At 38.2% G+C, this 16735-nt stretch overlaps 1 protein-coding gene across 2 annotated transcripts in view; it reads right to left on the bottom strand.

Moving 5' to 3' along the window:
* Positions 1-16735, bottom strand: part of RSF1 (remodeling and spacing factor 1) — a 163343-nt gene that overhangs the window by 75723 nt on the left and 70885 nt on the right. For both annotated transcript variants that reach the window (XM_044258457.1, XM_044258458.1), the window contains exon 3: positions 69-161. In XM_044258457.1, the coding sequence (XP_044114392.1) occupies positions 69-161 (93 nt within the window). The remainder of the gene's footprint in view (positions 1-68; positions 162-16735) is intronic.

Raw genomic sequence — 16735 nt, 5'->3', positions numbered from 1 at the left:
AACATTATTCTTGAAACAACTATTGGTGAATTAATTAAAATAATTGTAAAACATAATAAATTCATTACCTTTAGGAGTGCTAGTTTGCATTCAACACTCATTTCAAGATAGCCCTTCTTTTCCATCTCCCATGCCCAGGTGCTATTAAACTCTTGGCATATCTGTCAAACAAAGTTATTATCTTAATACATAAAAGCAATTTATATTTACATTGGTATTTTATTGTATAATTATGTTAACTATATTTATACATATTTATAATGGAACAAGTTTATAACAAACACATTCCAAGCCAAACGCATCCTTAAATACACCAGAAATGCTTACTTGTGACTAATGACTGAATTTAAGGTAGGCAGTGATCTCTAGAGCTCTCTCCTTTGCTCTCAAGAATTTTATACATGTTTTATGGCACATTTTCCCAAATGCAAAAATTATCTAATCCCCCTTCCAAATGGCCTAGAAGTTCCTTGAGGACAATAGTTTATTTATCTCCACGCCTAGAACAGAGGTAGGCATTCAAAAATCATGTCAAATTATAGGCACATTTTTAAAAGAGCGATTTTATTTTATTTATTTGAGAGAGAGAGAGAGAATGGAGGTAGGGGGAAGCAGAGAGAAAGGGAGAGACAGACTCTGCTCTGAGTGCAGAGCCCAATGTGAGGCTCAATCCCATGACCCCAAGATCACGATGTGAGCGAAAATCAAGAGTAGGATGCTGAGCTACCCAAGCCCCCTGTAAGCACATTTTTAAAAAAGCCGTTCTCCACCGCAATGTCCTCATTTTTTTTTTTTTTTGCATAAAGATCCCTTTGTTTGGCATTTGAGACCTTCTAAAATGTGGCCATAACTTAGATTTCTAGGTTTCTCTCCCTATACAAGCATTCCAGGCAAATCAGAGCCACTGTAACAATCTGAGGAAAGAAGATATGGATAACCACACCACTCAATAATAAGTATTAATCAGAAGAAATGCCATGGGTTGTATGACCTCAGTAAGCCAGTTTCTTCAGCAATAAAAGGGAACAGTAACAATACTGACCTTAAATGTTACAAACAGGCATGAAAAATGATACAAAGTGTCTAGTGACTCCATGCTCTTTGCTCTAATCCAAGAGGCAAGGAGTATAATGAAGGTCAAGAGAGAAGAACCAACCAAGGGACAAGATTATTTGGGAGCTTGGGCAATTAGCTAGATAGGCAGGCAGGAGAAACATAAGCAGGCCAAGTGGAATTGCTTATATAATCACATTAACCTAAGAATAAGACCAAGCTGGCCTTCCTAGGAATGCTGCCCTTTCTCTGTTCAGCACCAGTGTATAATTGTTTTTTTACCAACCATATAATAAAATCATACGAGATTATTGTTAGGATAGAAAGTGAAAATAAGGCAAACAGTAAGGCCAAGAACGACATAATGGGAGATCTTCAAAGGCACAAAGGAAGAACAAGCTCTCCATTCTCTGGAATACCACATGTTTCCGGCTGACAGCACTACATACCGTAGAGAGAAAAAAAATTGATATACAAAGGAAAAGGAAATTTGGCAAATATTACATAGGGAGGACCCTAAAGTAATTATATCAAAAGCTAAAAAGGTCAGAATCTGAAGGATCTTTTGACAAATATATACAAATGGCCAACAAGGATAGGAAAATATGATTATCATTAGTCATTAAGGAAACACATATTAAAACCACAATAGAATATACTACTGCATATCCATAAGGACAGCTGTATCAAAAAAGAAAAGTAAGATTCGCAGCTCAGTGATCTCAGGGTCCTGAGATCCAGCCCCACATCCGGCTCCATGCTCAGCTCAGTGGTGATTCTGCTGGAGTTTCTCTCTCTACCCCACCCCAAGCTCACATGCTGCCACGCTCTCTCTCTTGCAAACAAAAAATAAATCTTGAAGAAAATAGTAAATAGTGTGAGGATGCGGAGAGACCAAAAAGCACAGGTTGTTGATGGGAATCTGAAGTGGTGCAGATGTTTCATTAAAAAGCTAAGCAGTTCTCAAAATGTTAACACTGAGCTATCACGTGACTCAGCAATTCCATTTCCAGGTATTTATACAGGAACAGTGAAAATACATGCCCATGCAAAAACCTATATAACGTTCATAGTAGCATTTTTAAGAATAGTTAAAAGGTGGAAACAACCCACATATCCATCAACTGAAAAATGGATAAATAATATATGGAATATCTGGAAATCCATACAGTGGAATTTTATACAGCTATAAAAAGAAATGAAGTACTGATACACTGTACAGTTTGGATAAACATAAAACACATTATGCTCAGTGAATGAAACCAGATACAAAAGGTTACATATTATATAGCTCTATGTACATGAAACTTACACAACAGTCAAACACAGACTATAAGTTTACTAATAGTTACCAGGGGGAAGGTAGAGGGAGGAACAGGGAGTGACTGCTAATGAGCAAAATCCTTTTCAGAGTGATAAAATGTTCTAGATTTAAGATAGTGGTTATGACTACACAACCTAATGAGTATACTAAAAAATGCTGAATTATTTATTTTAAAAGGGTAAATGTCTGGGGCGCTTGGGTGGCTCAGTGGGTTAAAGCCTCTGCCTTCTGCTCAGGGTCCTGGGATCGAGCCCCACATCGGGCTCTCTGATCAGCAGGTAGCCTGCTTCCCTCTTTCTCTGCCTGCCTCTCTGCCTACTTGTGATCTCTGTCAAGTAAATACAATCCTTAAAAAAAATAAATAAAAGGGTAAATGTCATGGTATGTGACTAATATCTCAATTTATAACAAAATCAGAGGGATAATCAAGAATGGACAACCCAGTATATGACTTGGATGAAGCAACTACTGAGTGTCCCGCTACATACCATACCCCTGGAAAGAAGAGGATGTTGGCTGACAATCTTAGAGGCTCAGTCTGAGGGTGGGAATGATCACAGTCAGCATCTGAGAGAGGCTGAGAATGAAAACAGCTCCAACGCCTGCTTGACAACCCAAGAACCGAGGCACAGCCAATGGCTCATGTAGTCAGATACCAAATACAAATGAACAACTCTTAATTATCTTTTATCATGTGAAAGGGGAGAAAAGTGAAAGTGAAAGAGAGGTAAATAAACAGATAATTAAGACAGAGGCCTCTCTGCCTCTATCTTAAGGTATATTACTGCTTACCTTCACTTTACTAACCTTCCTTATTTATCACTTAGGGTACAAAACTTCTGTGCTGATATTCAGAGGTGAATATGCTACTCATTTGGTTCTTTAATAAGGCAATACAGACATATTATTGTGCCATTTATAGAAAAATAAACCTCGAAACCTAGTATCATATTTGCCCAAACAGCTATGACCTACTGCTATCACAAAGTAAAGATTGTAAAATTAAGAAAAAAAAGAATACTTTAAATGAAAAATAATTATGCAGGACTATATAAATCTACATGAGGAGTCAGCAAACTTGTTCTGTTAAGGGCCAAATAGGAAATAATTTAGGTTTTGTAGACCATATGGTCTATTTTCAACTATTCAACTCTGCTGCTGTAGTGCAAAATGCAACCACAGAAAATACATAAATGAGTAAACTTGGCTGTGTTCCAATACCACTTTATTTATGGATAAGGAAATCTGAATTTCATATAATTTTCGTATGTCAACCATTCTCCAAACCATTTAAATATGTAAAAAACACTCTTAGTTTTCAAGCCATACATAAGTAGACAGCAGGCCAGATTTGGCCCATAGGCCTATGTTTGCCTAGAGTGCCAGAAACTGTGTCTATGAGACTGTCTAAAACAGCTATTCTTGGATCCTTGTGAGACAGGGAAACTAAAGGGACCCCTTGAAAAACTGCTTTTTTTCCTGCTTCTATTCCTTTTAGGATCTACACCCTCACCATACACATCTTATGGAACAGATAATGTATGTCCTCCTTGTAAAGGTCAAGGAGGTAATGACTTCTTTGGAAGTCTTCCAGCACAATAGATAATATCTAAGGAGTAACCAGGCAGGGTCAGCATGAGTGCTTTCCAAGACCCCTGGCTGGCACTGGTACGTAAGTGACTTATGAGGAACATCTAACACTGAACTTAGTCTCCGGATGCCTGAGAAGACACATGAACCAGACAACAATCCTCAATAAAAACCCAGACCCCAAACAAGACTCAGTCTCCTTTCCTTTCTGAGTCTCCCAGACGCTCTCTCTATATCTGCACTCTCTCTACATCTTTAATAAATTCTGCTCTCACTTCCTTTGGGCTCACATTTGATTTCTATTCTGCACAAAGCCAGGCTGCTAGAAGGGAGTGGGTGAGGGGTAACTGCGTGATGGACATTAAGGAGGGCACGTGATTTGATGGGGAAAAAAAGGCGGGGGGAAGCCAAGGACCCTCTTGGCTGATCCTGAGAGAACCCCTCTGGGTCCGAGGACTTGGCAACCAGTCTGCATCACTTGAAGGAAGAGGATCCTTATTAGATTATTAATTCATATTAACTCCCTATGCCCCAACTTGATTCTAATCAGTCTTGCAAATATCATTTGGTTTTGCATGCAATTTCTCTTTAGAGAATGTTCCAGTATTTAAAACATGAACATTTTGTATAACGTTCATATTTATCACCCTAAGTTATTGCTCCATAATACTGGTTTTATGTTTGAGTCTCTCTAATCTGTTTAATGAGAGGTCATATCCTGTTGTATCACCCTGCATGGTGCCCCAGGAACGGTCTTTCTGATACACACATGAAATCAAAGTTCTGTGCCTGCAAGGCTGAATGCCATTCAGGCCTCTTGGCCATGTGCCTGCTGCCATTCCAGTAACCCCGGGGGCTGTCTTTTCCTCCTAATTTACACACAGAAAAACAAAGATGAGGATGGAAAATGGGGGTGGGCAGATTTAAAAGTCCACATCATCTCAGTATTTACAGGAAAGGTGGTTTCACATGCCTACACAGCAAATACATAGAATTTATCTCAGCAAGATCATTAACACATTAATCGTGGAGACATATAATCCTTCTCTTTTTGACAACACAGAACATAAACCATTAAAAGGGGGCCGGGTTGGGGGGGGCATTAAAAAGGGGAGGGATGGGGTGGAGCAAAGAACTGTAAAAACCTTCAGCATGAACATCCAAACCCCTGAATTAAGAGACTAAATCTGCCCCCCCAACTCATGTTCACGTGTGCGCTCTTCCTCTCGAATAAATAAAAATCTTAAAAAGAGAGAGAGAGAGACTAAGTAACTCTAATGGCTTCTTGCAGCCTCAGGACTTGTCCCTGGAACCACTCTGCTCCCTGCGTTCCTGTCTAGAAAATTCAAGGTTTCCAAAATAATTTACTGTTCAACCAACACCTCATCTAAGTCCCTGAATTCCCTTTTCCATTTATTTTAAAAATAAACAAACAAAACCTTACAATTGTAAATCTTCTCTCTGTCCCTTTGAGATATATATGTATCTCCTATAAGAGTGTCTTTCCCAAGGACTGGAAAGCCATTCCTTTGATTCATAATCATCAGAAGGATAGGACCCCCTAGACTCTGTGGGAAGGCAGAAAGTTTATCTTTCAAAGTTAGCAGGCACAGAAGGCCTAAACAAGTTGACTGACCAACTTTCAGACCAATCCTCAAACTTACTTTTTGTAACTGTTCCTTTCTCTATCCCCCTTTTCCTCCCTCATTTCCACTTCTTGAAACCCTCTGACTCCCTTTAAAATACCAGTCACCTCTGAACAAACTGGAATTGAGCTCAGCTCCTCCTTCTACCACAATAATTAGTGAATAAAGTCTGTCTTCACTGCCTTTATTCATCAAGGTGGGGGGAGCTGTCTTCAGATACCATTCAGATGAAAATCTCTACTTTATAACTGAGAAACACGTTAAGTTTATAAAGAGATTAACTGATCTGGAGATTCCAACAATATTTACTGAGTACCTACTCTATGACAGAAACTAGTCAAGGAGCTAGGATACCATGATGAAGCAGACAGTCAACCTGCTATCACAGAGCTTATGTTCTAAAAGATAGTACAGCAGGTAAAAATAAGAAAATATAAAGTAGAGACAAATGCTATGTTGAAAACAAAACAGTATTGTGCTACAGAAAGATTGTGTATTACTCTGGTTGGGTGCTCAGAGAAGGCCTCATTAAAAAAGTTGACATTTGACATAAAAAGCTGAGACAGAGAAATCAGCCACAAGAAGATGTGAAGTAGGAATACTCCAGGCAGAAGAAACAAGCTAGCACAAAGGCCTTCAAGTCTGGCATATTAGAAAAACAGAAAAAAAGATCAGTATAAATTAAGGAGAACAAAGGGGAAAGTGGCAGAAGATAAAGAGGTAAGCAAGGGCAAAATTATGGAGGCCAAGGTAAGGGATTTTATTTCAAATAAAATGAGAGACCACTGGAAGATTTTAAATGGGGAATAACAAAATCTGATCCATGAATAGCTGCTGTAAATGGACTGTAAAGGGGAAAAAAATGGAAACTTGGAAACCAATTTTAAGGCAAGAGATAATGATGCTGGAGCACCTGGGTGGCTCAGTCGTTGGGCATCTACCTTCAGCTCAGGTTGTGAACCCTGGGTCCTGGAATCCAACCCTGCATTGGGCTCCCTGCTCAGCAGCAAAGCCTGCTTCTCCCTCTCCCATGCCCCCTGCTTGTGTTCCCTCTCTCACGGTCTCTCTTTCTGTCAAATAAATAAATAAAATCTTTCAAAACAAACGAAGAAAATTAATCATAACCAAGAGGTATAGTTTAAAAAAAAGAGAGAGATAATGATGCCATGGACTATGGTGGCAGTAGTGGGAACAAAAAGAAGGAACTGTATGAGCAGAGAGCCCGATGAGGGACCTGATCCCAGGACCCCGAGATCATGACCCGAGCTGAAGGCAGCGGCTTAACCCACTGAGCCACCCAGACGCCCCGAATCCAGGAGTTTTGACAGAACACATGTGGACAGTGACTGGAAAGGAAAAACAAAGGTGACATCTACATTCCTTAGCTTGAACAAAGGACAAAAGTGCTTTAAACAAAGGTATTAAGATAGGATAATCCCTTGGAGAAGGGAGCTGATAAGAGGTTTGTTTTGTACCTAGGAGTCTGAGGTGATCCATATGACATCTAAGAAGTGTCTCCTTCAAAGTCAGTGACTGAGCTAGGGCTGGAAGCTTAGGATTCCTGCTTCAGAGTTCTTTCCACTGGACCATACAGTCTTCATACAAACCTTTTCAAATCTGAGTCAAATAAAATCTGAGTGCTGAGAAGTCAACTTATCTTCATACCCCTACCTTGTAACAAAGTATGGGACCCAGCAGATACAAAACAAGTATCTAATAAATGAATGAAAGAAACACAAAAATAACGCTTTTACTTTAATTTTTTTAAAAATTATTTTTGGTTAACCATCATCCAACATAACACATCTTTAAGAACATTAAAAATTCTTACTAGAATAGTACTAATAGCTAACATTTATTGCATATTTACTATGTGCCATCTATTGTTTTTATTGCTTTCAAACATTAATGCAGTTGGGGCACTTGGGTGGCTCAGTCGGTTACGTGTCTCCCTTTGGCTCAGATCATGATTCCAGAGTCCTGGGATCCAGTCCTGCATTAGGCTTTTTGCTCAGTGGGGAGCCTGCTTCTCCCTCAGCCTGCCACTCCCCCGGTTTGTGCGCTCTCTCTGTCTCTCTCTCTCTGACAAATAAATAAAATCTTTAAAAAATAAACATAAAAAAAATAAATAAATAAAATATTAATGCAGTCAATTCTCACAAGCCTTAGATGTATGTGCTCTTATCCTCAGGAAGTAATATGCTTTACCCAAGGAATGAGAGTTAACAATAATTGGTATCCATAGTCATTCATGGTGAAATCAGTATATAGTTATTCAGGTCAGCTGTCACCAACAGAATTGTGAACACAGGCTAGAATGAGAATTATAAACTATCTAGGTCCATTCTTTATATTCAAATTACAACTCTTACAACACACCAAGTTTCCCTAACCTAATATTTAATTATGTCCAACAGTTTTGTATGTCGTATTATTCCTGGAGGGCTAAACTGAACAGACTAAATATTGGGAGGGGAAAGGTTAACAGTCTCTGCTTTAAGAAGTGAACGACTCAGAAAGAAAGATGGAAACATATAATTACAGGGGGAAAGGATGGTCAAGGAGTTATCTACAAACTGAGCAACTAATACATTTATCAACTACCACAGAAATAGAGAGGAGAGAAACCCTAATTCAGCCAATGGACAAAATGGTATCAACTGCAACAACTCAAGAGGAAGGTTTTATTTAAGTGGTGACTTTTATGTTAGGACCTGAAGGATGAATAGGTTTTACAAGACAAGGAGGTGAAGAGAATTTCAGGAAGAAAAAAACAATATGCAAAGCCAAGGGGATGTGGGTGATACTGGTATGTCCTGTCAATGTGAGGGTGAAGAAAGAAGCTCTTTCTGCTGAGCCTGAGAGCCCTAGACTGCTAGTGCTTGGATTTGGGAGTGGACACAGACAAGGCCGTGAGGGAAGGGAGTGAGCAATGCTATAAAAATAGGCCATGGCTCGTAAATATGAGGGCTCAACAAGCATTTGGAAGCACTATTAAAAAACAGTTCTGTTGCACTATGCAAGACAGGATAGTAGAGTCTGATGCCTAGAATAAGACCCACTAAAGCCCGTTTTCCAACAATTCAATGGAAAGGGATTGAAGGTCACACTAAACTACTAAGAGAGACAGATTCAGGTTCCTAGTGCTTGTGCACCTTACAAAAGCAGTAAATTTCATGTTTAACATATGGTTTTACTATTTACAATATAACTTTCTCATAATTTCATTTGAGGTAGGCATCCTGCAAAACTACAAGAGTTTTGAAAGCAATACAAAGTCTGATTCTTCTTTCTGTTTTCTATGATACCTACCAAGTACAAGGCCTTGCTGATATGATAGTGGTCACTCAGTAAATATTTACTGTGGCAATGTTCTCTGCTCTAACTATTGAGAGGATTTACTGTTATTGTGGGATATTTGTGAATACTGCCTATAAGAATGCATTAAGACTTGTATAGAATAGATGTTTAATTTCTTAAAAAATATACAGGAAATGTTTCAATGGTGAGATATCTCAAGCAACAGGGTTTGTTGTGTGTGTGCTTTTTAAGAAGATTTTATTTATTTATTTGAGAGAGAGACAGGGAGAGAGAGTATGAGAGGGGAGAAGGTCAGAAGAAGAAGCAGACTCCCCATGGAGCAGGGAGCCCAAGTGGGACTCAATCCCGGGACTCGGGGATCATGACCTGAGCTGAAGGCAGTTGTTCAACCAACCAAGCCACCCAGGTGCCCAAGCAATAGGGTTTTAAAAACCTCAAAAGAAATACCAAAACTCCCAACTGACAGAGTATAAGCATATGTTAATTAATTAGCTCATTCCACATTTTATCAGGATGTACTATGTCCCAGACACTGTACTTGCCACAAGGATAAGTAAGATACTCTGTAACAGCTGCTGAAGGAGCTCAGGATTAGAGGGATAAGCAGCTGAAATCTCAGTTAACTTATAAATAGGGCACATTTACACATGGCAAAAATTTGAAAGGCTACTCTCAAAGTAACCTATTCTGAAGTCTTGGTCAAGGAAAAGCTACCCTGAAAATATGTAAAATAAGTCAAGCAAGAAAAATAAAATCTCTATCAAAGCTATTTTATATTCATAAGTAAGATTAACCATATACCTAAAATGCAATTAAAATGAAAAGAATGTGATTGTTAAGTGCCTCTTTCCAAGAAATCTGCTTTATATCAGTAATCTAGGTAAATCAAGGTATAAAGGGAGATAAGGCTTTTAGGATCATACAGGTTGAGATTCAAATCCTTGCTCTCCCTATCAGCAATGTGATCTTGTTTCAATCAATTACCACTTTGAATTTCAGGATCTTCACTTGTAAAGTAGAGGTTTTGCTGCTGGTAAAAAGATAAGAAAGATGCTTATCAACTACTCACAGTGCTATAGCTTCCTTATGTAAATGCAAACCTAAAAATATTTCCAGAACCAATTGGGACACTAGTGGAAACAGAAGGAATTAAGAGCTGGTAGGAAGTAGATCAGTGTTCTTCAAACTGTACACAAACATTGCTCATGATATTTTCATTTTAAACACACACACATAACATGTCTAAGATTTAAATAAAATTTAAATAAATTAAATTAAATATTTAAATAAAATTATTGGTGACTTGTTTTAATTTCCTACATTTATTTTCTGGGTAATTAACCTCATTTAAAATGCACTCAGAAGGGGTGCCTGGGTGGCTCAGTGGGTTAAAGCCTCTGCCTTCGGCTCAGGTCATGATCTCAGGATCTGGGATCGAGCCCTGCATAGGGCTCTCTGCTCAGCGGGGAGCCTGCTTCCTCCTCTCTCTCTCTGCCTGCCTCTCTGCCTACTTGTAGTCTCTATCAAATAATAAATAAAAATCTTAAAAAAAAAAAAATGCACTCAGGAGGCCAGAAGTGGAAGCTCTCATGTCCTATCTCTAATCAACTGCAGATGAACAAGTACTACATGACTATCCCAGCCAGAAGAAAGGTTTTCTTTTTGCCAGTAAACAGCCCAGCCAATGAGAGACACTCACAACTCAGCCAATGAAAAGCCACTATACTATAAACTCTCAGTTTAGGACTCTTAGATTACAGTCCCTCCCAACACCTCCTTCCCTCCATGAAAAGACAGGTCCTCCCCTTTGTTCTCTGGACTTGCCCAGCTTGCTTGAGCTTAACTGCAAGTCTCTGCTATTCCCTAATAACCCATTTCGCTGGTAAAAGAACTCACAGTTTTATTTTTAAGGTTAATAAACCCAGTATTACACTGAATGGCTTCCCGTTTTATGTATGCTCTGTATCCAACATGACAATGAAATGTTGAAGCTAAGATTACTGCTAGGTCTACAGAAAATTCCCCAATGGTTGTACTCCTCATAATTTTATTGTGGGGAGATTATATACATATACATAAAATTTAAAAATAAAATTTGCCATTTTAACCATTAAGTGCACAATTCAGTGGCATTAATTACATTCATGATGTTGTATAACCATTATCACGTTTTATTTCCAAAACTTCTTTATCACCCAAATAGAAACTCTTTAACCCAAAGCAGTACCTCCCCAGTTTCCTCCCACCCTGCAGCACCTGGTAACCTATATACCTTCTGTTTCTATGAAACTGCCTGTTCTAGATAGTTCATGTAAGTGGAACCAACCAGTATTTGTCCTTTTGTGCCTAGCTTCTTTCACATTACCATATTTTCAAGGTTTATCCATGTTGTAGCAAGTATAAGAACTCTATTCCTTTTGAGGAATGAAAGATAGTCCATTGTATGAATATACCACATTTTGCTTATCTATTCATCTGTCGAATGACAACTGGGTAGTTTCAATCCTTTGGCTATTAGGAGTTATTCCACAATAAACACTGGATACAAGTAGCTGAGTCTCTGTTTTCAATTCTCTTAAGGATATAGCTAGGAGTGGAATTGCTGGGTCATATGGCAATTCTATGTTTAGCTTTTTGAGGAACTGTCAAACTGCTTTCTACAGCAGCTGCACCGTTCTGCATTCCCATTAAGAGCACAGGAGGAGGGTTTCAATAACTTCACAACCTTACCAATACTTCTTTTCTTTCCTTTTTTTTTAAATAGACATCCTCAGGTGTAAAATGATATCTCACTGTGGTTTTGATTTGCATTTCTCCAATGACTAAAGATGATGAGTACTTTCTGTGTGCTATTTATTAATCTTGGTACATCTTTGGACAAATGTCTACTCAAATATTTTGCTCATTTTTAAATTGGGTTATTGTTTTGTTGGGTTTTAGGAGTTTCTTATATACTCTGGATATTAAATTCTAATCACTTACATAATTTGCAAATATTTTCTTCCATTCTGTAGGTTGTCTTTGCACTTCATCATGTCCTTTGATGAACAAGTTTTTAATTTTTTTTAATTTTTTATTATTTTTTTTAAGATTTTATTTATTTATTTGACAGAGAGAGATCACAAGTAGGCAGAGAGGCAGGCAGAGAGAGAGAGAGGAGGAAGCAGGGTCCCTGCTGAGCAGAGATCCCGATGCGGGACTCGATCCCAGGACCCTGAGATCACGACCTGAGCCGAAGGCAGCGGCTTAACCCACTGAGCCACCCAGGTGCCCCACAAGTTTTTAATTTTGATCAAGTCCAATTCATCTTTCTCTTGTTGACATGATTTTGGGATCTTATCTAAGTATCATGCCAAATCTAAGGTTATGAAGATCTATCCCTGTGTTTTATTCTAAAAGGTCTGTTTCACCTCCTTCATTTAGATTGTTGAAAGAATTTAATTTTTGCATATGATATAAGGTAGGTATCTTGAATTTTGCAAGTTGTTAAATTTCAAAAATACATATTTTGTACCATAGACAACAGTCAAAAATAGTTGTTGTTGTTGTTGTTTTAAGAATTATTGGGCCACCTGGCTGGCTCAGTCATTAGGTGTCTGCCTTCAGCTAGGGTCATAATTCTGTGGTCCTGGGATCAAGCCCTGGGTCAGGCTCCCTGTTCTGCAGGAAGCCTGCTTCTCCCCCTCCCACTCTCCCTGCTTGTGTTCCCTCCCTCCCTCTCTCTCTCTCTGTCAAAAAAATAAATAATTTATTTAAAAATTTTATTGTTTATTTTAGAGAGAGAGAGAGAGAACCCAAGCAGACTCCATGCTGAGCAGGAGGCTGACAAGGGACTGGATCTCATGACCCTGAGATCACAACCTGAGCCAAAACCAAGAGTCTGATGCTCAACCAACTGTACCACCCAAGTGGCCCCAGAAAAAGTTTTTAAAATATGACATAAATTTTATATACTCCATCCTCTCATTTTCAGCTTAAACAAGAATAGCAATAAGTATATAAAGTAACACAACAATTTTCAATGGTAAGAACATTTTATACTTAGGAAACTTTGTAAGATTTTATTTTTACTTCCTAGGTTTATCTGCTGAGCTAAAGCAATAAGAAAAAACTTTATGATTTTTATATAACTTCTTTAAAAACACATTAATATTCGAGCTATAGGAATGTTTACTAAGTAAATAACTGCTGTGAAGGAACGGTACTTCTAAATATGTAACTGACAGGTGTGCACACTTGGGGGGGAAAAAATCTTAAGAAGAAAAGTGGGGTCCTGAAGTCTACTCAAGGGCACACTTGTCACAAGAGGTTTCCCAGCCATAATTAAGGTAATTCAGCTAGCTGCTCTATGGGAAGGCCTTCAGGTATATTATTATCACAAAACATTCACTGAACCACCTGAAGTTACATAGTTGTTCAGGAAAAAACCAAAGAAAATAAAACCCAGTACTTCTATATCCACAGGTATAGATAATTTGGCCCAAGCTGCTGTTGGTTTTCAAAGGAATGCCAGCCACAGCAAAGAAAAAAGTTCCTTAAAATCACTATGTTGTTTTCCTATTCATTATTTTTTATTTTTATTTTTTTTAAAGAATTTATTTATTTATTTGACAGAGAGAAATCACAAGTAAGCAGAGAGGCAGGCAGAGAGAGGAGGAAGCAGGCTCCCCGCGGAGTAGAGAGCCCGACGCAGGGCTCGATCCCAGGACCCCGGGACCATGACCCGAACCGAAGGCAGAGGCTCCAACCCACTGAGCCACCCAGGCGCCCCCCATTCATCATTTTTTAAATAACATTTGCTAGTTTCCAACTATTTGACAAAGGCAATATGCTGAGAATAGTCAAATATACTTTCATGAGAAAACAGAGGGTTCAAAAGAAGTAACTTTTCTACATAGTAATTAGTAGAGTTCATAGTTTTCCCCATTACATATCCAGCTCTTGCTACATCACCACATGCAATCCAGTTATGAGCATAAATTATGGCTGCTCACACCTTACCACAGAGTAAACAGTACTCTTTAGGGAACATTTTACAAAGTTAAAAGTATGTGGAAATATTTTCCAATATATAAAATACTTTCTGTTAAGTATTCAGGGTGACATGAGACAAACTTGTGCTTAATCCTTGCTTCAGTATCTACTATCTACGTGACCTTGGGAGTAGTTTAATTTGCCATGATATGGGGGCTGTTTTCAACTACATAACATACGTAAAATAGCATAAGACCTAGTATATACTAAGCACTCAAATATTAGCCCTTACCATTATTATTAAAAACTAAGTTCTGGAGAAACTGAAACACCCATAAATTGCTGGTGGGAAGGTAAAATGGTACAATGGCTATAAAAAAAAGTCTGGCAGTTCCTCAAAAAACTTAACATAAAATTACCATGTGACCCATCAATTACAATCTTAGGTATACAGACAGGAGAAATGAAAATACACAGTCATACAAAAACTGGTACATTACTGTTAGAGAATAATTCCACATGATCATTAACTGATGATATGGATTAATACAATGTGGTATTATCCATAGAATGGTATACTATCTGGCAATAAAAAGAAATTAAATACTGATGCATGTTCCAATATGGATAAACCTTAAAATCATTATGTTAAATGAAAGACTCAGACACAAAAGGCCACATAATTTTTATGATTCCCAATCACAAGAAATGTCCAATATAGGCAAATCCATTGAGACAGAAGTACATTATTGGCTGCCAGAGGATTGGGAGAGGGGGCTGTGACCGGGACTGTTGTTAATAGGTATGGAGTTTATTCTGAGGGTAATGGAAATGTTCTGGAACTAGATAGTGGTTATAGAGCACAATACAGTGAATATACTAAATCCAATTAATATACTTCAATACTGCAAATTTTATGTTCTAAGAATCGCACCTCGGGCGCCTTGGTGGCTCAGTGGGTTAAGCCTCTGCCTTCAGCTCAGGTCATGATCCCAGGGTCCTGGGATCAAGTCCCGCATTGGGCTTTCTGCTTGGCAGGGAGCCTGCTTCCCTCTCTCTCTCTGTCTGCCTCTCTGCCTACATTCTCTCTATTCTTCTTTCCCTTCCCACGTTTCTTCCTTCCCTTGATCCCTCCCTTCTTGCTTCCTTTCCTTCTTTCATTTCACCTTCTATCCCATCCAGTACATATGAAATGACCAAAGGCATTTAATCACAATTATTTAATTCTCCGAAATGCTCACCCATCAACTTCTGGGTGATTGCTACCAAACTTAATTGTGCTCTCTCTGTCAAATAAATAAATAAAATCTTTTAAATAAAATTAAAAAAAGAACCGCACCTCAATAAAAAAGAAAACACCAATTAACATATTAACAAGGCAAATAAAAATGAACAATAACCTTAGTTTAGCTTTGAAAAATAAATGTAGCAGTAGGGAAATATCTAATGCTTATCAATATATGATAAAACTAACAAATGCTAAATGACTTGCTAACAACAGAGAACAATAATCCCTAAAGGAGTTAAAAACAATGGGTCTTTTTGAAATTACCATTTAGATTAAGGCCATCTACTGCCAAGTTCATTCACTTTCAAAAGATTTCTAAACCTTTTATTAGGGACCAAGGGACAGAGACAGTCCTTGTCTTCTGTTCACTTCTGAAGCATAAATGAATGAGGTATGGTTCTGGAGAGGGGGAAACACCCCAAATGAGACATATTAGGTTCTTGTCTACTCAACGTCATTCTCTCTCAAGTATTAAGCCCCAGAAAAAAAACTCTGCTTATTCTAAAAAAAATTTATTTTTATATTTAACATTTCATAAAATCAAGAGCCTTTTAAGATCAATGATTACATTCAACATAACAGCATTTCTTTTTTCTTTGAAAATCCATCTCTAAATCATTAGTGTGGCATGCACTGAGGAAATCACAGAAATCAAAGAAAAACAGCAGTAATAAATTGCCATTGTGTCTTAGAAATTATTCTGAGGCTAAAGGAAATCAACGGTGATTTGATTTAAAGGATAATTTATTAAAACTTGGCTTTCCCATTACTTTTCAAGGCCGTTACATGGCTGTTTTCAGGGCAGGCAGTAGAGCAGCAGGAAAGCCAAAGCAAAAGGTACTGAATATATGTTGAGGGAAGATATGTTTATTAACATGTTGATATTCTTTATCTATAGCCAAGGTATATAAAATTGGTCATGTGGTATCTAAAGTCATTAACCACCACTGGAAATAGAGGAGCTTCATAGAAGCATGAGAGTTCACTTGCAGAGAAATTTCTTTGTGACTCACCAAGTCAAAAAGGAATGTGAAGCTCAATAGGGCCAAGGCCTATCCAACTTAGTAAGGAGTTAACAGATCCTGGCAGAAGTCCTAGTTTCAATTTCCACTCACTGAGTTTCTTTATTTTTAGGAGGGTGATTCCACCTTAAAAATAAAAAGGCACCAGCGAGATTTGAGTTCCTTTACACTCTAGATAATACTGGAGAATATATGCCAGCCAAGTGTAGGATGTGGCAATACTATGAATGCTCTTGGTTGCACTGTGTTGCTAGATACCTTTCTCTTTCCCTCTCTCTCAGTTATCAAGACTTATTGGTCCTGCTTTCCAAATAGTGCTCACGTCCACCCTCTTCCTTCCAACCTTACTGCCAAAACCTTAACTCAGGTCTCTTCATTGCTCAGTCAGATTATCACAAGAGCTTCCTTTCACATGATCCCTGGGCTTCCCTGCATTACCATTCTTTCTAGGTACTTCATATTACACTGAGCTAAGCTACTGGTAATTTAACAAATTTCTGCTCCTTCTACAGGTCTT

The sequence above is a fragment of the Neovison vison genome, chromosome 7, assembly GCF_020171115.1.
Source record: "Neovison vison isolate M4711 chromosome 7, ASM_NN_V1, whole genome shotgun sequence".
In the NCBI taxonomy this organism is placed as follows: Eukaryota; Metazoa; Chordata; class Mammalia; order Carnivora; family Mustelidae; genus Neogale; species Neogale vison.
Note: the sequence above shows the minus strand (reverse complement) of the source record. Positions and strands in the feature narration are given on the sequence as shown.